Source organism: Mustela putorius, unplaced genomic scaffold (assembly GCF_011764305.1).
Source record: "Mustela putorius furo isolate JIRA1106 unplaced genomic scaffold, ASM1176430v1.1 tig00000275_pilon_pilon_pilon, whole genome shotgun sequence".
Taxonomy (NCBI): domain Eukaryota; kingdom Metazoa; phylum Chordata; class Mammalia; order Carnivora; family Mustelidae; genus Mustela; species Mustela putorius.
In genome coordinates, this window is record NW_025421341.1 from 8,775,391 (window position 1) to 8,801,096 (window position 25,706).

Consider the following 25,706-nt stretch of genomic DNA (forward strand, 5'->3'; position numbering starts at 1 on the left):
TAAGAAAGTGACCCAGTGTCATTCTTCTGCATGTGGCTGTCCAATTTTCCAACACAATTTGTTGAAGAGACTTTTTTCCATTGGATATTCTTTCCTATTTTGTCAAAGATTAGTTGACCATAGAGTTGAGGGTCCATTTCTGGGTTCTCTCTTCTATTCCACTGATCTATGTGTCTGTTTTTGTGCCAGTACCATATTGTCTTGATGACTATAGCTCTGTAATAGAGCTTAAAGTCAGAATTGTGATGTCACCAGCTTTTTTTTCTTTTCCAACATTCCTTTGACTATTTGGGGTCTTTTCTGATTCCATACAAATTTTAGAATCATTTGTTCCACCTCTGTGAAAAAAGTTGATGGTATTTTGATAGGTACCTTGAATATATAGGTGGCATAAACATTTTAATAGTCTTTCCTCCAATCCATGAGCATGGAATTTTTTCCATTTCTTTGTGTCTTCCTCAATTTCATGAGTACTTTATAGTTCTCTGAGTACAGATTCTTTTACTCTTTGGTGAGGTTTATTCCTAGGTATCTTGTGATTTTGGGTGCAATTGTAAATGTTTGGTAGGACTCCCCTAGGAAGCCATCCGGCCCTGGACTCTTTTTTTTGGGAGATATTTGATTACTCCTTCAATTTCCTTTCTGGTTATGGGTCTGTTTAGGTTTTCTGTTTCTTCCAGTTTCAGTTTTGGTAGTTTACGTCTCTAGGGATGCATCCATTTTTTCCAGATTGTCTAATTTCTTGGCATACAGTTGCTCATAGTATATTCTTTTAATTGTCTTTATTGTTGGTTGTGATCTCTCATCTTGCATTCATGATTTTATTTATCTGGGTCCTGTCTTGTCTCTTTTTGATAAGTCTGGCCAGGGGGTTATCAGTCTTTTTAATTCTTTCAAAGAACCAGCTCCTAGTTTCGTTGATCTGATATACGGGTTCTTTTCATTGATTTCAGCTCTAATCTTTATTCTCTTCTCCTGATGGGTTTAGGCTTTATTTGCTCTTCTTTCTCCAGCTCCTACAGGTATAAGTTAGGTTGTGTATTTGAGACCTTTCTTGTTTCTTGAGAAAAGCTTATATTGCTCTATACTTCCCTCTTAGGACTGCTTTTGCTGCATCCCAAAGATTTTGAACAGTTGTGTTTTCATTTTCATTTGTTTCCGTGAATTTTTTAAATTCTTCAATTTTCTGGCCGATCCATTCATTGTTTAGTAGGATGCTCTTTAGCCTTCATGTATTTGAGTTCTTTCCAAATTTCCTCTTGTAATTGAGTTGAAGTTTCAAAGCATTGTGGTCTCAAAGTGTGCAGGGAATAATCTCAGTCTTTTGGTACCAGTTGAGACCTGATTTGCGACCCAGTGTGTGGTTTTTTCTGGAGAATGTTCCATATACACTCGAGAAGATGTGTATTCTGTTGCTTTAGGATGGAATGCTCTGAATATATCTGTGAAGTCCATCTGGTCCAATGTGTCATACAAAGTCCTTCTTTCCTTGTTGATCTTCTGCTTAGGTGATCTGTCCCTTGCGGTAAGTAAGTAAGTACTTGCTGTAAGTTAGTCCCTCACTATTATTGTATTTCTTTAATTTTGTTATTAATTGGCTTACATAATTATCTGCTCCCATGTTAGGGGCGTAAGTATTTAAAATTATTAGATCTTCTTGTTAAACAGACCCTTTAATTATGATACAGTGCCCTTCCTCACCACTTAGTACAGTCTTTGGGTTAAAATCTAATTTGTCTGGTACAAGGATTGCCTCCCCAGCTTTCTGTTGATGTGCATTAGCATGATAAATGGTTTTCCACCCCGCACTTTTAGTCTGGGGTTGTCTTTGGGTCTAAAATGAGTCTCTTGCAGATAGCATATCAATGGATCTTGCTTTTTTATCCAATTTGATACCCAGTGTCTTTTGACTGGAAGCATTTAGCCTATTTACATTTAGAGTAACTATTGAAAGATAGGAATTTAGTGCCATTGTATTACCTGTACAGTCAGTGTTCCTGTATACTGTCTCTGTTTCTGGTCTGTGTTACTTTTGGGGTCTCTTTTCTCTTAAAGGATCCACTTTAATATTTGTCGCAGGGCTGGTTTAGTTTCTGTGCGTCCTGGAAGTGTTTTATCTCCTATTTTGAATGTTAGCCTTGTCGGACAAAGTATTCTTGGATGTGTATTTTTCTCCTTTAGCACCCTGAATATATCATGCCAGTCCTTTCTGGCCTGCCAGGTCTCTGTGGATAGGACTGCTGACAGTCTAATGTTTCTGCCCTTGTAGGTTTGTTTGTTTGTTTGTTTAAATTTTTAATTTATTTGGACTCATCCTTTTTTTTTATTATGTTCGATTAGCCACTGGTTAGTACACCATTAGTTTTTAACATAGTGTTCAGTGATTCAATAGTTGTGTATAACACCCAGCACTCTACCCTTGTAGTTTACGGACCTTTTGTCCTGAACTGCTTTCAGGGTTCCTTTTTGTCTCTAAGTTTTGCAAGCTACACTACTATATGTTCAGATGTGGACCTATTTTTATTGATTTAGAAGGGGGATTCTCTGTGCCTCCTGGACTTCAGTGTCTGTTTCCTTCCCCAGATAGGGACGTTCTCCACTATAATTTGTTCCAATATACCTTCTGCCGCCCCCCCCAATCTTTTGTCTTCTTCTGGGATCCCTATTATTCTTTTTTTTTTTTTTAAAGATTTTATTTATTTATTTGACAGAGAGAAATCACAAGTAGACAGAGAGGCAGCCAGAGAGAGAGAGAGGGAAGCAGGCTCTCTGCCGAGCAGAGAGCCCGATGCGGGACTCGATCCCAGGACTCTGAGATCATTACCTGAGCCGAAGGCAGCGGCTTAACCCACTGAGCCACCCAGGCGCCCCGGATCCCTATTATTCTAATATTGTTTTGCTTTATCACTTATCTCTCAAATTCTCCTCCGTGATCAAGTAGTTTTTTATCTCTCTTTTTCTCAGCTTCTCTCCATCGTTTAGTCTTCTATATCACTAATTCTCCCTTCTGTCTCATTTATCTTAGTAGTTAGAGCCTCCATTTTTTATTGTATCTCATTAATAGCCTTTTTTATTTCAACTTGATTAGATTTAATTCTTTCATTTTTTTCAGAAAGGGATTTTCTAGTGTCTTCTGTGCTCTTTTCAAGCATATCTTGTATCTTTATAATCTTTATTCTGAGCTCTCGTTCCAACATCTTACTCATGCCCATACTGATTAGGTCCTTGGCAGTCATTACTGCCTCTTGTTCTCTTTTTTGAGGTGAGTTTTTCCATCTTGTCATTCTTTATTTTTTTTTAAATTTTTATTATTATTTTTTAATTTTTTATAAACTCATCTTGTCTTTCTTATAGAAAGTGATCACTTTTCTATTTGTAGAATTGCAGCAGTTCTCTTAGATCTCTGGTTGAGTTCACAGGTGTTCAGAATGATTTGGTAGTTGTCTAGCTGAATTTGCGGGACCAGACAAAACAAGTACTCCTACTCTGCCATTTTGGACTCCTCTCCCAACAATATAGTTTAATAGTTACTGTTTTAGGCATTTATCTAAATTAGTTAAAGGAAAATAATTACCATGCTTATATACTTTGTTTCTTTGTGCACATCCAGAGTACATCTGGTGTCATCTCCTTTCAGCCTGAAGTATTTGTGTTGTTTTCTTATAAGGAAGGTCTGATAGCCACATATTCTCTCAGTCTTTGTTATCTGTGGAAGTCTTTATTTTTGCCTCCATTTTTGGCTTCTTCTTAAAAACTAGAGTTCTATTTTTTTGAAAATTAAGATTCGTATAAAATTTACTAGGTTAAAGTGTACTGTTCCACAGGTTTTAGTATATTCACAGTGTGAACATTACCACGAATTCCAGAACATTTCCATCAGTCTGAAAGGAAATCTTATCCTTTTCAGTAGTCACTCCCAATTTTCCCCTTTATACATCCCCTGGAAACTACTGATCTGCTTTCTGTCTCTATTGGATTTGCCTGTTTTTAACATTTAATTTATTTCTTAAAATATGTGTCCTTTTGTGTCCATCTCATTTCATTCAAGATAATGATTCAAGGTTCATTCATGAGGAACATGTAACTGTACTTCATTCCTTTTTAGTTGAATAATATTCTATCATATGGCTATACCACTTTTGTTTATTCATCAATTGATGAACTTATAGTTATTTCTACTTTTTGGCTATTAAAAATAATACTTCATGAGTATTCATATACAAATCTTTGTGTCAACATACATTTTCACTTATATCGGGTATATACCTAGGAATGAATTTGTTAGTCATATAGTAATTCTGTGTTTATTTAAGGAATTACAAAATTATTTCCACAATGACTATACCGTTTAACATTCCCCCAAGTAATGTATGGGGATTTAAATTTCTCCACGTCTACCCCAGTGTTTGTTCTTTTATATGTTTACTTATTATACTATCCTATATGATTTGAAATGGTACCTTGTAATTTTAATTTGCATTTTCCTAATCACTGTTGATACTGAGCATCTTTTCATGTATATATTTACTATTTATATATTTTTTGGACAAATATTTATGCAAATCCTTTCCTCACTTTTTAATTGGGGTATTTTTTTTTTTTTAAAGATTTTATTTATTTATTTGACAGACAGAGATTACAAGTAGGCAGAGAGGCAGGCAGAGAGAGAGAGAGGAGGAAGCAGGCTCCCTGCTGAGCAGAGAGCCCGATGCGGGACTCGATCCCAGGACGCTGAGATCATGACCTGAGCTGAAGGCAGCGGCTTTAACCCACTGAGCCACCCAGGCGCCCTAATTGGGGTATTTTTTAATTATTAAGTTATAATAGTTTATTTTAGGAGTAAATGTCCTATCAGATGTATGAATTAAAAAATGTTCTTTCATTGAATGTGTTTTCCTTCATTTTATTGATTCACAGAAGTTTTACATTTTCTAAGAGTTTTATATATTGTCTCTTATATTTAGGTCTTTGATCCATTTTTAGTTAATTTGTGTATGTGGTATGACATGGGAGTCCACATTCATTCTTTTTTATGTGATTATCCAGTTGCCTGGGAACCATTATTTTTTTTTTTAAAGGGTAGTTTTTGCTGGATATGCAGTTCTTAGTGGACAAGTTTTTTTTTTTCCTTTCAGCATTTTGAATATGTCATCCCACTACCTTTTAGTGTCCTGTATTATTGTGGTTTTTTGTCCTTACCTTTCAACACCTTGGCTTTATGTCCATGATATCTTTGGATATTCATGAGATCTTCCTGGATGTGTAGATTATTATTACTACTACTACTACTACTATTGTTGTTGTTGCTTTTACTGTTATTGTTATTTAGGAAGTTGTCAGGCATTATTTCTTCAAATATATGTTTCACCCTTTTTCTTCTGTCTTCTCCTTCTGGGCGTTCCTTTACACACATTTTTTTCTCCCATGATGGTAATAACGCTTTGAGGTGTTTTCATCCTGCTTTTTTTTTCTTTGTGTGCTTCAGATTGGACAGTTTGTTCTGAACTGTCTTCAAGAGTCTTGGGTCTGTCTTCTGCAAGTTCAAATACGCTATTATGTCCTTCTGGTGAATTTTTCATTTAGTTATGCTTTTTGATTGGACAGTTTTCCATGTGGTTCTTTTTTTTTACAGATATATATGTAATTTCTGTCTCTTTTTTAAATTATTTTTTTATTTTTTTATAAACATATAATGTATTATTAGCCCCAGGGGTATAGGTCTGTGAATCGCCAGGTTTACACACTTCACAGCACTCATCATAGCACATACCCTCCCCAATGTCCATAACCCAACCACCCTCTCCCTACCCCCCTTCACCTGGCAACCCTCAGTTTGTTTTGTGAGATTAAGAGTCTCTTATGGTTTGTCTCCCTCCAGATCCCATCTTGTTTCATTTATTCTTTTCCTACCCCCCACAAACTCCCCACGTTGCATCTCCACTTCCTCATATCAGGGAGATCATATGATAGTTGTCTTTCTCCGATTGACTTATTTTGCTAAGCATAATACCCTCTAGTTCCATCCACGTCGTCACAAATGGCAAGATTTCATTTCTTTTGATGGCCGCATAGTATTCCATTGTATATATATACCACATCTTCTTTATCCATTCATCTGTTGATAGACATCTAGGTTCTTTCCATAATTTGGCTACTGTGGACATGTAATTTCTGTCTCTTAATTGACAGTCTCTATTTGACTAGGCTTTGTTGCCATAATGCACTTTAGTTCTTTAAATATAGTTTCCTTTACTTGTTTTAATGTATTTATGATAGCTACTTTACAGTCTTTGTGTACTAAGTTGAACATGTGGTCCCCAAAGATAGTTTCTTTTTATTGCTTTTGTCTTTATAGCCCATCCTTTACCTTTTCTTTGTATGTCTCATAATTTTCTTGAAATCTGTGCATTTTAGATAATAAATTGTAACCACTTGGGTTTCCTATACCCTTCCTTGATGGTGGTTATTGTGGTGATATTTTTGTAGTGATTTTCCTGGACTAATTCTGTAGAGTATGTCTTACCTACTGTGTGTTGCTACTGATATCTGTATTCATTGGGTTTTTGTCTCACTTTGTTTTGTTTTTAGACAAAAAGTCTCTTTAAAAAAAAAAAACTGGCCTTTTAGTTAGTTAATATAGCTTGGTGGTCAGCCAATAATCATTTAGTTGATTATATTTAAGCCCCTTGTTCCAAAAGACTGCCATTCTTGGCCAGTAGAATTATGTGTGCTTTAGGGGAATGTGTTCAAATTTTGTGATTTACACATCTGCCCTTTTACTTTCTATTGTAAAGATTCACCCTCAGCCAAAAATGAGTAGCTAAGACCCCAATATATAATTTATTCTGAACATCCCTTTTTTTGTGGATTATAAAATACACATGCCATATATTTCTTTGGAACTTATTTTAGTAGTATTACAAATTGACCAGGTTCAATAGTATAGTTTGTTAGCATAAATAAGTTCATATAATTTTAATAATTTTTAAGATTTCCTTGATAATTTTCAAGGAATTGGGTAAGGTTAGTTATATAGGGTGCTATCTTTGGTATATTATTAATCAACCTTTTAATAGGGATTTTATTTTCTCACTTTAATGACTAGTAAATCCAGTGAATGTTCAGTCTCATTAATTACAAACTAAAAAACCAAAACCTTTCTTTCATAAAATATAAATAACCTTCAGATTATTTACTCCTTTAGGTCACTTATTTCTCTATTTCATCACTATAAATATTGGAATTTCACTGTTGAGGAAAAACATCCTTGATTTTTATTTCCTTATTTTTTTTTTAAAGCTTAGCTTTAAGTCATGGGCTGCAATATCACCAGTTAGGTTGGTGATACTTGATACTTCAGGATACTTCCTCCTGGAACTCCACTGGGGGGAAAAATTAGACTTAGTCATTGCTATCCTGGAAATAGGGCAGATGTGAAATATCTAGGACCAGGAAGCACCTGACTTGAAAGATTTACTTGAATCTGTAAGTGGTAGGAGTTCCTATTTCTTTATCTGGCAGTCAGAACTCACCTAAGCCATCAGAAGACTCACCCTTCCCAGTTATCAAGATGTCCAAAAAAATAAAGTGAAGCAGTTTTCTTGATACAAGGTGACTTCACTCTAAGTAAAGTATTGCAGTAGTATCATCCCCAGTCCCACGGTCAGGAGACATTACCTAGATTTAGTTACTCTTAAGGAGTTTCATTTTGGGCGCCTGGGTGGCTCAGTGGGTTAAGCCGCTGCCTTCAGCTCAGGTCATGATCTCAGGGTCCTGGGATCGAGTCCCACATCGGGCTCTCTGCTCAGCAGGGAGCCTGCTTCCTCCTCTCTCTCTCTGCTTTCCTCTCTGCCTACTTGTGATCTCTCTCTGTCAAATAAGTAAATAAAATCTTTAAAAAAAAAAAGAAGTTTCATTTTACAGTGTGAGAATCAGTTACAATTAATGCTTCTGATAATTATTTGTAAAACATCACTAATGATGCAGTCCTTTATTCACAGATTCATAAGTTCTCAATTCATGCCTCCCAAATATAACTAAAATCCCAAATTGCTGCATGTTTGAATTGTTCTCTGCCAGTAGTCTTAAAGATTCACTATGTTTTGTTTTAATGGGTCACATACAATTAAAATGTAAAACTTTTTTTTGGAAACTGGGTTATTGGGCAATAACATTTGGACAGCATTTCAGTAATTTAATATGCAGTAAAATATTTTTTTAAGTAATGCAATTATGCTTTCTTAATACTCTTTTCCATTTACACAGAATACATTGTTCAGTGGTTTTTGTTTGGTTTATACTTGTTTTTACAGTGATGAGAAAGAAGAACAGGATCAAAAAGAAAAATTGGTGTTGTCAGAAGACTGTGAACTCATTACAATAATTGATGTCATTCCTGGCAGATTAGAAATCACTACTCAACACGTTTACTTCTATGATTGCAGCATTGATAAAGAAGATGGTGAGGAGTTCTGGGGGAATAGTTTCTGTTGTTCAATAGTTAAGTATCCAGTTTATCAAGTATTAATGAGAAGAAAATAATAAGATAGGACTGGAATTGTGGTCTATCATCTAAAAGGAGAAATACAAAATCAATATGGGATTCAATTTATTATTCAACAGTGTATTAAAAGGAATGCTGTTTTATTAATGTTTTTAATGGTTTTGATGAAAGGAGATTGCTGTAAAGTTTTTGTAAAATGCAATCTTAATTTTATTTGTACATTTATTTCCATCAGTTTCTCACCTAGTCCTTTGAAAAGAAAAAGGATATTTAAATCTAAAATGCCAATATAAAGAGAAAAGGAAAAAATGTTTTTGAGATATAATAATCAGGATTATTCTCTGTTCTCATGAGAAGGAAGGGGAACAGCTATAGAATTTTTTTAAAGTTTTAAACCATTTACAGGCTCTGGGTGGCTCAGACACTTAAACATCCTACTGTTGATTTCACTTAGGTCATGATCTCAGGGTTTTGAGATTGAGCCCGAGCCACTTTCGTGCTGGGTGTGGAGACTGCTTAAGATTCTCTCTCTCTCCCCCTTCTTTTGCAAGCCCCCACCCCCTGCATGCATGTTGCACGCTCGCTCGCTCTCTCTCAAAAAAATAAATGTAAGAAGCCATTTAAATATCCACTAAATTTAACAAATGATTTCTGTGAAACAAATTTAATTCCTTTTCCTTAAGTGCTACTTTTATCAGGAACTAGGAGATATTTTCTGCATAACATGAGGAACTTCATATGGTACCTTGGTCACAAGATTTCTTCTGTTTTTAGGAGTAGGCTTTGATTTCAAGTGGCCTCATTCTCAAATTCGAGAGATTCACCTGCGGCGTTATAATTTAAGGAGGTCAGCTCTTGAGATTTTTCATGTTGACCAATCCAACTACTTTCTCAATTTCAAAAAAGAGGTATGTAAGATGCTTCCTTTCTGGAAGTCCCAGAGTATTAGCTTGAAGTAATTTTCTGGTTGGTGAGCTCTAATGAAACTTTGGACTCTACTCATCTGTGAAGTCAAAATACTAGAGGAAAAAACATGTGCCTTGGGAGCTAAGTAGTAAATTAATTTTGGGGGGATTTATGTTTGAGTATTTTTTAGGGTGCTTGTTTTCCGTTTTTAATCTATGAGTAAATAAATCAGTAAAATACTGGGTGTCAGCCAATAGGTACCTCACGTAATATCCAGTTGTAAAATAATATGCAATATATATGATATGATAGGATTGATGAAATTGGGTTCAGTTCAGTTAAATAATAATGAGACAGGTATTTCTTCTGGGAATAGAGTAAATTCTGGAATAGTGTAAGTAGTTAAGAGATTATCCTTGAAGCCTGATTATCTGGATCAAGATACTAGCTATTTATCTTCACCACATTACTTGGGATGCTTGCCCCCAACCTTCCTTCCCTCTGTTACTCGCTTTGGGTGACACTTGCATCAGTTTTTGATAGGTCTCCTGTCTTGCCTAGCTCTCTCTTCATTTTCTGTCACAGGCATCTCTCCTAATAAAATCCTTGAATATTCAGTTCCATTTTCTTTATCTGCTTCGGAGATGATCTGGATTAGCACAGTCAGTAACTAAGTTTCTGTTCATTTGTGGGATCCAGGTTTACTTACATATGATTTTGTTCAGAGGTTTAAAGGGCATTTCTGTGTATTTACAAAAGGATACTTTTTTTACTATTAAAAATAAAATTTCCCAGTAGGAATATACAAAGCTTGTGTTTTTTAGGAAGCTATGTCATATAATTAAACCAACCATGCTCCTGTTGAATACTGTACATTTATTTGTATAACTTTATTTATAGTTTTTAAAGCACATTTATATATGGTTCTAACCTTTATAGCAACCTTCAGATTCACTGTGGCAAGTTCTGTTACTCCTTTTTTAATAGGTGAGGAAACTGAAGTTCAAAGACGAATTTATGACTTTATTTGTATAGCCTTGAGGAATTCAGAAAACTGTAAAGGTAGAGATTAATTGTGTTTAATGTATAAATGAGACTCAGTAAAGTAATTGATTTGCGAGTATGATTAGTAAATGACAGGACTGAGTTGGAATTGGACTCCAGCTTATTTTCTGATTCAGTATCTGCTGATCATTCCATTATATCCTATAACTTCTTCAAAAAAATATATAACTTGACTTCATCAAACCTAGTAGAGTAGTTAAAGCCATAATCCTCTATTAAAGAAAAATGTCCAGAAGAGGCAGATTTGTAGAGGCAGGAAGTAGATTAGTGGTTATAAGGGAATGAGAGGAAGAATTGGGGGGTTGATGACTAGTCAGTATGAAGTTTCTTTCAAGGATGACGAAAATGTTCCAGAGTTAGATAGTGTTTATGGTTGTACAGCTCTTTGAATATATATTTTTTTAAAAGCCCACTGAATTATCTACTCCAAAAGGGTAAATTTTGTGGTATGTGAAATGTATTTCAATAAAGCAGTTACAAAAGTCGTAATCCCAATTTGTCTTGATCAATTTTTAAACTGTAAATACTATTTTTTGTAGGTTAGAAACAAAGTATATAGTAGACTGTTGTCACTTCATTCTCCAATTAGTTCTGGTACCAGATCACCACAGGAATTATTCAAAGCATCTGGGTTGACACAGGTAGGAAATTTCAACACTGTTGTAATGTTCATATTATATTTCAGATTTTTGCCTAAAACTTCCTCTTCTGATTATTTTATTTTGGTTATTACAACCATTCTTCCATTCAAATTGATCTTTTGAATTATCTTTGAATCTTTCTGTTTCACTAACACTGTGTCCTGTCTTTCAGCTCCCATACGATTTGGTTCATGGGGTATATCTTACAAATTCTTCTATTTTAATAATTTTACTTTTTAAAATATAACAGGTGGCCTTGCTGGGTTTTTCTTTTTCTCTTCTTTAATATTTTGTTTATTTATTTGACACAGAGAGACAATACAAGCTTGAGAGCTTGAGAGGCAATACAGCAGGGGGTGTGGGAGAGAGAGAAGCCGGCTTCCTGCTGATCAGGGAGCCTGCTACAGGCCTCAATCCCAGGACCCTGGGGTCATGACCTGAGTCAAAGGCAGATGCTTAACCACCATGCCACCCAGGCACCGCTTGTTGGGTTTTTCTAATAATAAAATTTATCTATGCATGAGGTAAAATGTGGGAAAATACAAAAGACGCCATGGGGAAAAAGGAAAAAAAAAATCAGTTTATCTATTAGCCAAATCTGATTAATGTTCTTGTATATTTTGTTCTCACCTATATCCCAGTATATCTTGAATTTCTACTACCAACAGCCGAGGAAAGGCCGCTGTTTTTTTGTTTTCCAGAACTGTCAATAGTCGGCTGATTTAGGTCTCTAAATTAGGTCTCCCTCTTTCATATGCTTTAGCACTCAAGTGTAATTATAATTGGGCTTTCTATTAAATCTGATTCATTTCTCACCATTCCCTTAAATGTATTATTTGCTTAAGGCAAACAGTAAATTTAAAAGTGAATGTAATCTGTCAGCAAAATTCTCAAGCATACCCATACTGTGTAGAGTAATTAATAGGCTAGTGATTAAAAGAAAATGGTGATTATGTTTTTCTTTAGGAAATTATCTACTGTAGCAAAATCTCAAGGCAGTTCTCTGAGAATAGTTGGATAATATTTATTTAAAATTTACAGATCATTTTAGTACATTAGGATGCTTTTCTTTAATATGTGGACTTCTGAAAATATCAGTTTATAACAAAATTTTCCATGTTGGACAGTCCTAAAATTGACATTTTTGAGATATTTAAATAACTTAATTGGAAAAAAGAACTCTTTTGCATTTTTTGACTATAATAAAAATTTATGTTTGATTTTCTCTTCCTTTTCTAAAGACCAGTTTTTAAAGGAAAGAAATTTAGGAAAAGTTGATTGATTTAAGCCTTTTTTGAAGTCCCATTCCTTTTATTAGTAAGATGATGAAGATAATGGGAACAAAAGATTATGTTAGTACTATCGCTAATAGTTACTAACTTCTAAAAATTTAAGTGAGTTCTGATTTTGCTTTTTGTACTATCTAGAAATGGGTGAACAGAGAGATATCAAATTTTGACTACCTCATTCAAATAAATACAATGGCAGGACGAACCTATAATGACCTTGCACAGTATCCTGTGGTAAGTTTTATAGAAATCTCATAAATATGGGGTTACCTTTCAGTTTTATAATACACGAAAAATGTATGTGTATGATGATTATTTGTCATCTTTAAAAAAGAAACAAAAATGGTTTCTGCCTTTTGTATATTTTCTACCTGCTATCTTCAAAACGTATATAAACATGTAGAGTATTTAAATAATAAAAGCTTTTTTTTTTTTTTACTTCATTGAAAATATTCCAGTGGAATTATAGGAAATACTGCTTCTAGTTATGGAACTGAAGATGAATAAACATTTGAAACAGGGAAAAATATTTTTAAAGACTAACCCTTTTTGTCTTTAGATAAGCATTTGATATTACAACGTCTCTGGAAAGGAATGTCTAAATTGTAAATTGTGGCTCTTTTTTAGTTTCCCTGGATTTTACAAGATTATACTTCAGAAGAATTGGACCTTAATAACCCATCTGTATTTCGAGATCTTTCCAAACCAATTGGGGTAGTTAATGACAAAAATGCCAAAGCCATGCGAGAAAAGTAAGTGCATTTTATCCTTTTTGAAAGATACCCATCACTTTTGATGGTATTTTCAATTTGCATTGATTTCTAATATGGCCAACCAAGTGTTACTTTTCTTAAATGCACAACTATTTTTGGTAATCAGTCTGATAATCCCTTCACTGTATCTTCTTGAAAATATATGATTATCCCTCAAGTATCTTACCTATATTCAGTTAATTTCACTTCTGTGACAATTTAAATTGATTTTGTTTAGAGTTCTTTTCACCTTTTATGTGTGCTGAAGGGTAATTTTTCTTCCCAGACATTTTAGCGTTATTAACCTCCTACTCAACATGAAAAAATACCTTTAATTTAATACAGTACTTTGGTAGATATAAAATTAATACTAACCTATGATTCACAAATAATGTGAATAAAGTATACCAAAATGTGTAGAAAATTGCTATCTTTTAATAAGGAAAGGAATTTTTATAGTTCTGTATATTTATGATCTATCCTGTGAATGTCTTACAATGTTTTTCCTCAAAGCAAGCTGCTGACAGGTAAAAGAATAATCTAATTTTAATTTCCCTTTTTCTCCATGTGAAATTGTGGATGAATTGTTAGTAATGACTTACATTAAGTGCAAAACTATTTTGCAAACAAATAATGTAGATTTATTTGAAAGTACTTTTTTTTTTCCATTTTATCTGCAAATCTATTTTAGGACTCTTTGTAGTGTTTGATACTTGATTTGATTTACTAGTGGAATTCTGCATAAATGTAACCTCACTATCATTAGTCAAATTTTTTTGACAATAACAAAAAAACAAGCTTTTAAAAATACTGTTCCAATTTTAATAGTGTATGTTTTTGCATACATGGCGATGACTTTGACTTGAAAGCTTTTTATTCTCCTGAATATTAATGATTTCTGTGTAAAAGGAAATTGGCCTCAACTTGATGAATTAATTACTGTTTTGGTTTGAAAAGTTTAGTGTTTATTTCCTCCAAAAAACTCTTTTTTTTTTTTTGACAATGTAGAAATTTTTTTCTTTTCTTTCTTTTTTTTTTTTTCTTTTGCAGATCAAGTTAAAGCTGAAAAAAAATTTTTTTTAATTTATTTATTTACTGGGGCGCCTGGGTGGCTCAGTGGGTTAAGCTGCTGCCTTTGGCTCAGGTCATGATCTCAGGGTCCTGGGATCGAGCCCCACATCGGACTCTCTGCTCAGCAGGGAGCCTGCTTTCTCCTCTCTCTCTGCCTGCCTCTCTACCTGTTTGTCATCTCTCTCTGTCAAATAAATAAATAAAATCTTAAAAAAAAATTTTATTTATTTACTTATTTGACAGATCACAAGTAGGCAGAGGCAGACAGAGAGAGAGGCAGGCTCCCCACTGACCAGAGAGCCCGATGCGGGGCTTGATCCGAGGATCATGACCTGAGCCAAAGGCAGCAGCTTAACCCACTGAGCCACCCAGGCGCCCCCAAAAACTCTTCTTATTCAGATTTTGTACCCACTAATTCAGATGTCAATATTCAAACCACCATTCAAAACAATTACATATTGGTAGTGCTTATAGAATTAACTATATATATATCCTTTCCTTTTTATCTACTTTAGGTCTCCCTATCCATCATCTTCCTTCCTAGACAACCTTCTTTTTCCTTTAATTAATAGACATTCATTTCCACAATTCTTGACTGATCCTCCATATTTTCTTCCATTATCTTGTCCACAAAAGGATGTCTCATTATCACATTGCTTATGGTAGCAGAAAAATCAATTAACCCTTTATATCCAAAACTAAAGAAATGGTTAAATTGTCATACATTTGTATATGTTACTGTTATAAATACCAGGTGCTGTTAAAAAGTAGACTATTCAATCATTTGGAAAGACAAATAGAAAACTGCTAAATGAAAAAATAGGTGGTGAACAATATATTATATATAGCACTTTTACATTGAAATACATTTGTGTACTAACTTATACATTAAGGGTGACAGATTTTCATCAAAATGTTAATGTTAATTATCTTTGTGCTTGATTTTAAGTTTCTCTTTTTTTGGTACTCTGTATTTTCTAATTTATCTACAGTGAATATGTATTATCGCATAATATGAAACACAGTATTACTGTTTCTGGTGATAAAGTATTAATGAATAATTTTTTTCATTTATTAATTGGTATGATGATATGAATATGTAAATAATGAATATTAATAAGGACTTCTTAAAAACTATGTTTTTAGCAATGCACTACAACCTTATGTCCTAATTTAATATTACTATTATGGTTATAAAAGTTTAGTTTCTCTTTTTAGATATGAAAATTTTGAGGATCCCATGGGAACTATTGATAAATTTCATTATGGTACTCACTATTCAAATTCTGCTGGGGTTATGCACTATCTTATTCGTACAGAACCATTCACCACCCTCCACATCCAGCTTCAGAGTGGAAGGTATGTTTTGGGTAAATAAGCTATTTTCTTAAGACTACATGTTAGCATTGAAAACTCCTTTGTGTCATGTACTATATAACCAGGCCTTATCAGTTTCAGTCTCCTCTATTAGATTTTATTTCATTTAATAGCCTCTAAATAAAAACAGCCAAACTAGTTTGAGAATAAGTCACTCCAACTGACTTACACAAATGACCTTTAAGGAGAATTCCTTTTTACGGTTATCTAGCTCTGTAGTTTTGTGATTCTTACTGGTTTTAGGTACCTGCCAGAGACTGAGAGTTTGAACTGATTTAGACCTAGATCCATGACATCTGCCAGAGATTTAAACCTAACCAATGCCTATGTGGTCCTCTTTAAAATATTAAAGAATAAAAATGAGGAGGAATGAGGGGCTCTTACATAACGCACACAGGTCTATGATTCCATTGTATTATCATATTACCTCTCAGAATTATAATATATTATGTTCACACTTTCCTGATAATCTTAAAGAAACAAACTTCTTTATGAATCCTCAGTTTTCCAATGTATCCTCTCTATAGCTTCCTACTTACTTACATTTTATCTCTGTATTGCCTTATTCTTTAACATTACTATTTCACCTTTCCTGTGCACGCAGTCGAGCTCTGTAAACATTGCCTATTCTGTTCTCCGTGCATATAGTTTCTATCTCTCAAAATTAACCTTACTCCTATCTTTAGTGCAATAAGCCTTGGCTTTCAAGAAGAGATTCTGTCCCTGTGATCACATTAACCATCTCCAAATGTTACATACACATGATAGCAGGTAGTTTTCTCCCCATTAAGGTATAGTTGGGTCTTTTCAGCTTTTAATGATTTTAACAATTAGTGATTTTACTACAAGGCTTCAGAAATAGACTCTCTGCTTCAAAAGACTCCATCAAGAATGGAAGAGGACAACCCATTCAGGGGAGGAAAATATTTGTAGGTTGTAAATCTGTTGAGGGACTTGAAGTCTACAATACAATAACCTTTACAGTGCAATGATAGATAACCCAATTAAAAACTGAACAAAGGATCTGAATGGACATTTCTCCAAAGAAGAATACAAATGTCCAAGAAACATATGAAAAGATGCTGAATATCCTTAGTCATCAGAAAAATTCAAATCAAAACCAAATTGAGATAACCTCTTCACACCTCCAAGGATGGCTATAATAAAAAAGACAGGTAATACTAGTGTTGATGAGCATGGTAAGAAGCTAGAACCCTTATGTACTGCCTGAGGAAATGAAAAATGCTGTAGCCTCTGTCTGTGGAAAATAGTTTGGCAGTTCTTCAAAGTTCTTCAAAGGGTTAAACATAAAATTATCCTGACCTAGTAATTCCATTCTTAGCTATACACCCAAAATAATTGAAAACATATGTTCACACAAAAACTTATATACAGGTATACATAGCAGCATTATTTGTAATAGCCAAAAAGTAAAAACAGCCCGAAGGTTGTTTGTCTGTCGTGATAAAGGAATAAATAAAATGTGGTATATACATACAATGGAATATTACTTGGCCATGAGTAGATAAAAGGAATGAAAGATACATGTTGTAACATGAATGATCCTCGAAAACAGTATGCTAAATGTAATAAGCCAGACATAAAAAGCCACATGCTGGGATGCCTGGGTGGCTCAGTTGGTTAAGCGGCTGCCTTCGGCTCAGGTCATGATCCCAGCGTCCTGGGATCGAGTCCCACATTGGGCTCCTTGCTTGGCGGGGAGCCTGCTTCTCCCTCTGCCTCTGCCTGCCATTCTGTCTGCCTGTGCTTGCTCTCGCTTCTCTCTCTATGACAAATAAATAAAATAAAAATCTTAAAAAAAAAAAAAGCCACATGCTGTATGATTTACATGCAGTGTCCCATAGAGACAGAAAGTAGATTTGCAGTTGCCAGAGTTGAGGTAGGGTGGATAGAGAGTAACTGCTAATAGATACAAGGTTTCTTTAGGAGTGATGGAAATGTTCAAAATTAATTGTGGTGATTGTTGCACAACTCATGATATTGAAAACCATTGAATTGTGAATTGTATGTGAATTATATCTCAGTAAAGCAGTTCTCCCAAACAAAAAATTCTGCCATTAAAACTATATCTCCTTGAATTTGGATACAATTAGACTTTATTGATGACCCAATCATTGACCGTAATTAAATTCAGAATTCTGCTAATTTCAGCTCCACCTCAAACCAAGATTGGTAGGTATTACTAAATAAATCCAGGAAAACAATATGAAAGGAGATTAAACGGGCGTTTATGCTTTTTGTGAATAGAAAAAAACAGTATAATAAAACAGTATAATAAAATCACAGCATGACTACTTGAGCTTCTTGAACTACCATAGGCCTGTGATGGAACTTAAAAATAAAATCAGAGGGTGCCTGGGTGGCTCAGTGGTTAAGCCGCTGCCTTCGGCTCAGGTCATGATCTCAGGGTCCTGGGATCGAGTCCCGCGTCGGGCTCTCTGCTCAGCAGGGAGCCTGCTTCCTCCTCTCTCTCTCTCTGCCTGCCTCTCTGCCTACTTGTGATCTCTCTCTCTCTCTGTCAAATAAATAAATAAATAATCTAAAAAAAAATAAAATAAAATAAAATCAGATAATAGTATATGCAAATAAAATATAAAAATATTTTTAAATATAAAATTTTAATATATAAGTATATATATTTAATATATCATATGTTTATATATTAATATTTAATATATATTATAAAAAGAACCCTTTCCCTAACTCACCCTCTGGTTTTTAGAAGAGTTTGTATAGAGGATTAAATCAGCAGCTCTCCTATGGATCTGTTAACCATGTATATTAATCATGATATTTAAATTCTGTGAATCTAAAATATCCAAATAATATTTATTCACTCTCAGTAATGAATTTTACTCAGCAAAAATTAGGCCTTTCTTTAAAAGTCTCTTAGGTTTACATTTAATTACTTAAAAATTTTCTCCAGTGTGATTTGGTTTTCAGCTCTTCTAACTAAAATGATACTAGTGATTAACATTAAAGTGAGGGGTGCCTGGTTGGCTCCATCATTTGAGTGTCTGCCTTCCGCTTGGGTCATGTTCCCAGGTCCTGGGATTGAGCCCCCCGCATGGGGTTCCCTGCTCAGCTGGGAACCTGCTTCTTCCTCTCCCTCTGCCCTCACTGTCCCCTATTGCCACTCACTCCACTCTCACACTCTCTCTCTCTCAAATAAATAAATAAAAACTTCAAAAAAAAAGTTGTATTTAGTTCCTGGCAACAAAATATGAAAGATTATCATATGAACGTATCATATTATCTTAAGTACGAAAAACAAATTGTATTTTAATTTAATTTAATTTAAAAGATTTTATTTATTTGACAGAGAGAGGGGTAGCACAAACGGGGAGTAGGAGAGGGAGCAGTAGGCTCCCCGCTGAATAGGGAACCTGATGGGGGGCCCGATCCCCCTGGGATCATGACCTGAGCCAAAGGCAGACACTTAAACTGACTGAGCCACCTAAGTGCCTCCCAAATTGTGCTTTTAGACATTAAGAGAAAGGTGAATGAAAGAGAAGCTCTAATCATTAGGAGCCTGAAGGGAGTGTAAGGCTTGTTTCATGGCTATTGTTGCTCTCACAGAAGTTTACTCATTGTTCTCTGTCAATCTCCATCCACATGCAGGTTTGACTGTGCAGATCGACAGTTCCATTCCATCCCTGCAACCTGGCAGGCTCTCATGGACAATGCATATGATGTGAAGGAGCTTATTCCTGAATTCTTCTATTTCCCAGAGTTTTTGGAAAATCAAAATCGTAAGAAATGAGAGATTAAAAATTTTGACTCAACGGGTCCCAGTGAAGGATCCTGAAAAATACCTTTCAGGAAATTTTTGTGATATTCTGTAGATTACTTAAGGTTCATTCTGTCTGTTATTCATAGATAGGGTTTGACTGATGCCTGGATGTAGTCTTACTTTTCCAGGGAAGTGCTGTGGTGAACCAGGATAAAGAAGTCATATTTGAATTGGTGAGAGAATTTATCAGAGTATTGGGTTTTCTAGAACCCAATGCAAAAATACAAAAATGGCCATATGCTATTTCAGCCATATAGCTAGCCACTTCGGCTAAAAGTGTTTGAGTTAGGGATGGGAAAGAAAATAAAAGTATGTGAGTTAGATAAGATGAGGATTTAAACCAGGGGTTTGCAGACTGTAGGTCATGGGTCAGATCCACAGGGTAGACTCATTTGTTTATAAATAAAATTTTGTTGGAACACAGCCAAGCCAGTTCATCTACATGTAGATTGTGGCTGCTTTCATAGAATAACAGCTTATTTGAGTAGTTACAACAGAGACCATTGGGCTCACACAACAAAAAATATTTATTCTTTGACACTTAATGGAAAAAGTTGGCTGACTCCTGGTTTAGAGCAGAAGAGAGGAGGCAAATTGAAATTAATGACAAGTTATAAGTTACTACAATATTTGAAAAATCATATTATGTTTTGAAGTAGAGCATTATGGAGCCAAAGACAGTCTTTAAAAATATCCAAATACTTCCTCTATGAATTTTAGATTTCCTTTTAAGCACAGTAAGAAAAGAAGATTGTTACTACTGGGGCTCTTAAGGAAAATTACAGTTTCAAAGGACCATTACCAACTTCCTTTTCTTCCCCTAGTATGAAGTGTTAATGTTTGACCCTTTGCTTCTGTAGTAGAGTTGTTTGCCACACTAGAGAGAACATATCCAGGGCTTTGTGTCCTCTGATCATGCACTCTGGGACATGCTGTTGGAGGCGGGGCATCTGATTTCTCAGTGTAAGGTATTTAAAGTTGGTCCCTTGCAGAAAATCAAATCAATCTATCGACGGACTCTGATTCTAGAGTCTGAGCCAGAGGACTGGACCTGCCAAAACAGGGTATCCGGGCTAGGAGGGTGAGCAGATTAAATTTGGACACAGAAGTTAAGATACTCTTAGCTTGACAATTTCTGATGTTCACTAGAGCAAGTTGCTGTCTTGAACTACTGTCTTGCTGGCTTCCTTTTCTAATTGTATATTGCTTCTTTGTTCGAAATGAGTTAGGTGGGAGAAAGCAAAGAGCATTTCTTAGAATGTCAATAAATTTTAATATTAATTAGTAAAACAAATATTAGTAAAACTAACTCAAAATTGTGCAAGAAAATTTTAGTATTTTCCGCAGTGTAAACCCTAAGGTATGGTAGTATCCAGGTAGCTTAACAACATCATCAAAGCCAAGTTCTTCCTGTACTTTCATTCTGCTGTTCCAAGTGTTTGGCTTTGTCCTTGGCTAGTCCCTCTCATGGTTACAAATGACTGAAGCATTTCTAGTCTTCATAGGCAGATACAATAGTGTCTTAGAAGTGAATTGTTACTTCTTTTTGTCATTTCTTAAAAGTGAGAAATCCTTTCTTGTAACCTCTCCTTATTGTGCTTATACCAGTCAGCCTGCTACAGGCATAAAATAAAGCACAAGGATGGATACTTGAATAAAATCAAGGTTCTGTTACCAAATAAGGAGGGATGGCTAGCAGGTTGGCAACAATGTCTGTTACACAGTAGTTGGGTTAGCAAAGTCACAGGCCCTGTGCATCCTGTCATTTTATGACATTCAAACCTCTTTCCAGCTTTGGGACACACTGATATTTTAGGGTAGATTCTTTTATGAAGATCTTTTATGTGAACACTTGTCTCTTTCCATGCTATATAAACAAGAAAACCTCATCTTTGGGATAGTTTTGTCAAAGTACTATATTTTAACTATATGAGAAAATCTTTATGTCAGTATTACTTAGAAGAGGGCTATACAAATACATATTTTTTATTATGACAAATACAACACTTCCTTTGAGTGTATTTAAAGTATAAGTTACACCAAAAAGCACTAAGGAGCTGTATTTTGTAAATTAACCATTACAGGGACTATATTAATTATTTTTAATGTCAGAATACTGAATATTGCATTTTTGTTTAGATTAAGGTTTTGGCCATATCTATAGTATACCCTGCTTCTCAACCAAAAATCAGTTGTTAATCTGATTTGCTTTATAATAACTAATTTAGAAGTATTTTATTTTCATTTACCTGTTTAATCAACTGGTAAAATACATTTCAATATGAAAAGAATTATTTTTACATGTTCAGTAAATTTAGATCAAGAAGGGAACTTGATTCTCCCCTATTAGAGAAGAAGTCTCAGTTTTGCCAAGAATTGTATATCTGTTTTACTTGATTTATTTAAATCTAAAATTATTTGATGCATTTATCTTTTACTTGTCTTAGAATTTAACTTGGGCTGTCTGCAAGTTTCCAAAGAAGTAGTAAATGACGTCATTCTCCCCAAATGGGCTAAGTCAGCTGAAGATTTCATCTATAAACATAGGAAAGCTCTGGTAAGATTTTGTTGTTTAGTTATTAGGTTACTAAGATACTAAGATAGAGATGCATGTGTTCTCTAGAGAATAGATTAATGTATATCTAGCTGTTATTTTTTTAGATTAATTTGTCATCTGTTGTATACTATTGTGGAGAGTATAATATAATTTATTTTGAGGTTATGAATCTTCTGATACAGTAAGAATACGGTATAGTCCTGTGGCTATATAGCAAAAAAAAAAACCATATATATGTATATGTATATGTATATATACATATACATATATATATATGTATATGTGTGTGTGTGTATGTGTGTTTATATATATTTAGTTCTATAAGATAACCACGTGTTGTATTTTAAGCTATTCCAGCCACCAAGCCGATGTCATTTGGTGTTTTGCATTTGTTTTAGATCTAACAAGGATGAGGGACTCCTAGGTGGCTCAGTTGGTTGAGTGTCCAACTTGGTTTCAGCTCAAGTCATGATCTTAGGGTCTTGGGAGCAAGCCCTTTGTTAAGCTGCATACTCAGTGTGGAGATCGCTTGAGATTCTCTCTCTTCCTCCTCTTTTCTCCTCCCCCAGCTTGTGCTTGTGCTCTCTTTCTCTCCTTCTCTCTCAAATAAATAAATAAAATCTTAAAAAAAAAAAAAAAAACAAGGATGAGTACATTCTTGTTTTCTCTGAAGAATTTCAGTAAGTTTTTAATATGACTGCTAAATCCTCAATTCCACTTTTAAAAAAATGTTAGTTTTTAGCTGAATTTCTAGTTTGGGATTTAAAGAGTTGTGAGAGTTAAGCACTGTTATTATGTCATTTTGTAAATGATGCTTTTTTCCCCCCACAATAGTCCACTTAGTTCTCTGTCTAAACTGAAATGTCTCAGAGTCTGAAGCTAATTAGGCCAATACTTGGAAACATACCATGTCATTAGTATATAGTATGTCAGTTTTATAAAAATCAGAATTAGATCATAATATTTGTAAGCAATAGCACTATGCATGAATAAGGAATTGGGAAAAAAATTAAGCAACTCAGAAAAAAATCTGTTACTTATTGGCTAGCCAGGACCTTCTCAGATGCATTCCTCTGTATCTATGATATGAAGTTGGGGTCTAGGATTTTAGGAAGATATGCTCCTTGTATTAATATATTAGAAGCCTCTGTTTCAGTTATATATTGCTGTGCAATAACCTATCCAAAATTTAGTGGCTTAAAATACAGTCATTTTATTATCTCTCACAGTTCTGTGAGTTAACTGGTCTCAACTGAAAAGTTCTCATCTAGCTTGAAAAGTTCTGATCTTGCAAGGTTCTCATGCCCTTGCAGTCATAGCAGCTGAGATGGAGTCATATGCATTGAGAGACACTGGGATGCTGGGCTTTTCTTCTTTCCCATGTAATCTCAGGATATCTCCTATTCATGTGGTCGCTCTAGCTAGGTAGGCAGACATGCACCTGTCTATGGCTCAGGAAGGAGTACAAAATTGGAAGCTTCCATGCTTTCTTAAGGCTTAAGGCTGTGAATGGTCACCGCACTTCTGTCACCTTGTCAGAGTCAGACAGTAATAGGATCAGTGCAGATTCAAGAGGAGGGAAGGTAATCTCCATCTCTTAATGGTGGGAGGGGAAAAAGAATTTGCAACCATCTTTAATCCCACACACAGTCTGCTCTCTGATTACAAATTATTTGCATTCCTTCTACATGTAAAATGTATGTACTTCCTCTCAAGATCCTCCCAAAATCTCATGTCAGCAACCTTTAAGTCAGGAATCTGCAAACGTCTTTTCTGTAGAGGACTAGATAGTAAATATTTTCGCTGGCTTTAAGGTCTGTGTTGAAATTCTGCCACTGCAATGCAAAAGAAAATGGATGTGGCTTTTTTGTACTACTCTACAAATCTGGAGCTAGTAAAATTTGGGCCACAAGCCGTAACTAGTTAACTGATCCCTGCATTAAGGCATGAGGTCTGAAGTCCGGAATCTTGTTAGTAATCTAAATCAAATGGATGTGGGCATAAAACTATTCAGGTTTGTCTGTTCTTGCATCTGAAGACTGTAGAGTAAAGAGACAGGCTCTCTGTCCCTGCGTAACAACAGTGGTGTGACAAAGACAGAAGAATCATCATAGACATTCTCATTTAAAAGAGAAATTAGAAGGGGTGCCTGGCTAGCTCAGTCCCTAGAGCATGTGACTCTTGATCTATCGGTTTATGTGTTTGAGCCCCACATTGGGCGTAGAATTTAATTTAAAAAGGTGGAAGAGATTATGCTGAGTGAAATAAGTCAAGCAGAGAGAGTCAATTATAATATGGTTTCACTTATTTGTGGAACATAACAAAAAGCATGGAGGACATGGGGAGTTAGAGAGAAGGGTGTTGGGGTAAATTGGAAGGGGAGGTGAGTCATGAGAGACTATGGACTCTGAAAAACAATCTGAGGGGTTTGAAGTGGCGGGGGGTGGGAGGTTGGGGTACCAGGTGGTGGGTATTATAGAGGGCATGGATTGCATGGAGCACTAGGTGCGGTGCAAAAATAATGATACGGTTATGCTGAAAATAAATAAATTTTAAAAAAAAGGTGGGCGAGAAAAACAAGAGATACCTAGCAGAAACTGGATTACAACAATTCAGAATTCCAGCAGGGACTTGTTTTCAGTTCCTTTATTAGGGCCCAGTCCTTTTCCCTCAGAGTGGTTCCCCATGGCTATTTTGTTTTACCCTTTGGCTCTTAGCTTCCTGCTTTGAGTCATTCTTTTACATTAAAAAAACATATATACATTATTTATTTTACATTAAAAAAAAAATGTTTCCATGAGTATCTTTGTCAGCCCCTTAATTAACCAGAGTAAATTGGAAGCCAAAGATCTCATCTTTTTTGAACAGTTTCTGCCTCTTTCAGTCTGAACTAATAACAGTATATTTTAAAATTTTACGGTCAAAGCATCTGCCTTCATCTCAGGTCATGATCCCAAGGCCCTGGGATCAAGCCCTGCATTAGGCTCTATGCTCAGTAGAGAGCCTGCTTCTTCCTCTCCCTTTCCCTGAAACCACTTTAACTTTGTGCTCTCTGTCTCTCTGTCAGGTAAATAAATAAAATCTTTAAAAAAATAAAATAGAGACACCTGGGTGGCTCAGTCAGTTAAGCTGCTGCCTTCAGCTTGGGCATGATCCTGGGGTCCTGGGATTGAATCCCACATCAGGCTCCCTGCTCTGTGGGGAGCCTGCTTCTCCCTCTTCCTCTGCCTGCCTCTCTCCCTGCTTGTGCTGTCTCTCTGTCAAATAAATAAATAAAACCTAAAAAAAAAAAGACTTAAAAAAATAAAATTTTATAAATTTCTTATGCATCATCTTTATTGGTTAATAACCATTTCACATTACTTTAGAAAACAGTGGGTCCATGGGAGGCTGCTGTGGGAAAATTAAGATTCTTAAGATGTTCTATTTTCTATTCTCACCAAAGTATAGGCAATAGGATCCAACAGTACATTAAAAGGATTGTTCACCACAACCAAGTGGGATTTATTCCTGGGCTACAAGGTTGGTTGAACATCAGCAGATCAATCAGTGTGATACATTAATAAAAGAAAGAACAAGAGCCATATGATAAATTCTCAGTAGATGCTGAAAAAGCATTTGATGAAGTACAGCATCCTTTTTTGATCAAAACTCTAAAGGGAATAGGTAGTAGGTATAGAGGATACATACCTCAATATCATAAAAGCCATGTATGAAAAACCCACAGCGAA

The 25,706-nt window shown here is 35.1% G+C and overlaps 1 protein-coding gene across 8 annotated transcripts in view; it reads left to right on the forward strand.

Moving 5' to 3' along the window:
• Positions 1 to 25,706, forward strand: part of NBEAL1 (neurobeachin like 1) — a 197,893-nt gene that overhangs the window by 134,559 nt on the left and 37,628 nt on the right. For all 8 annotated transcript variants that reach the window (XM_004764194.3, XM_045078587.1, XM_045078588.1 and 5 more), the window contains 8 exons: positions 8,313 to 8,461; positions 9,278 to 9,411; positions 11,014 to 11,115; positions 12,543 to 12,638; positions 13,032 to 13,156; positions 15,446 to 15,586; positions 19,247 to 19,377; positions 21,866 to 21,975. In XM_004764194.3, coding sequence (XP_004764251.1) covers positions 8,313 to 8,461; positions 9,278 to 9,411; positions 11,014 to 11,115; positions 12,543 to 12,638; positions 13,032 to 13,156; positions 15,446 to 15,586; positions 19,247 to 19,377; positions 21,866 to 21,975 — 988 coding nt within the window. The remainder of the gene's footprint in view (positions 1 to 8,312; positions 8,462 to 9,277; positions 9,412 to 11,013; positions 11,116 to 12,542; positions 12,639 to 13,031; positions 13,157 to 15,445; positions 15,587 to 19,246; positions 19,378 to 21,865; positions 21,976 to 25,706) is intronic.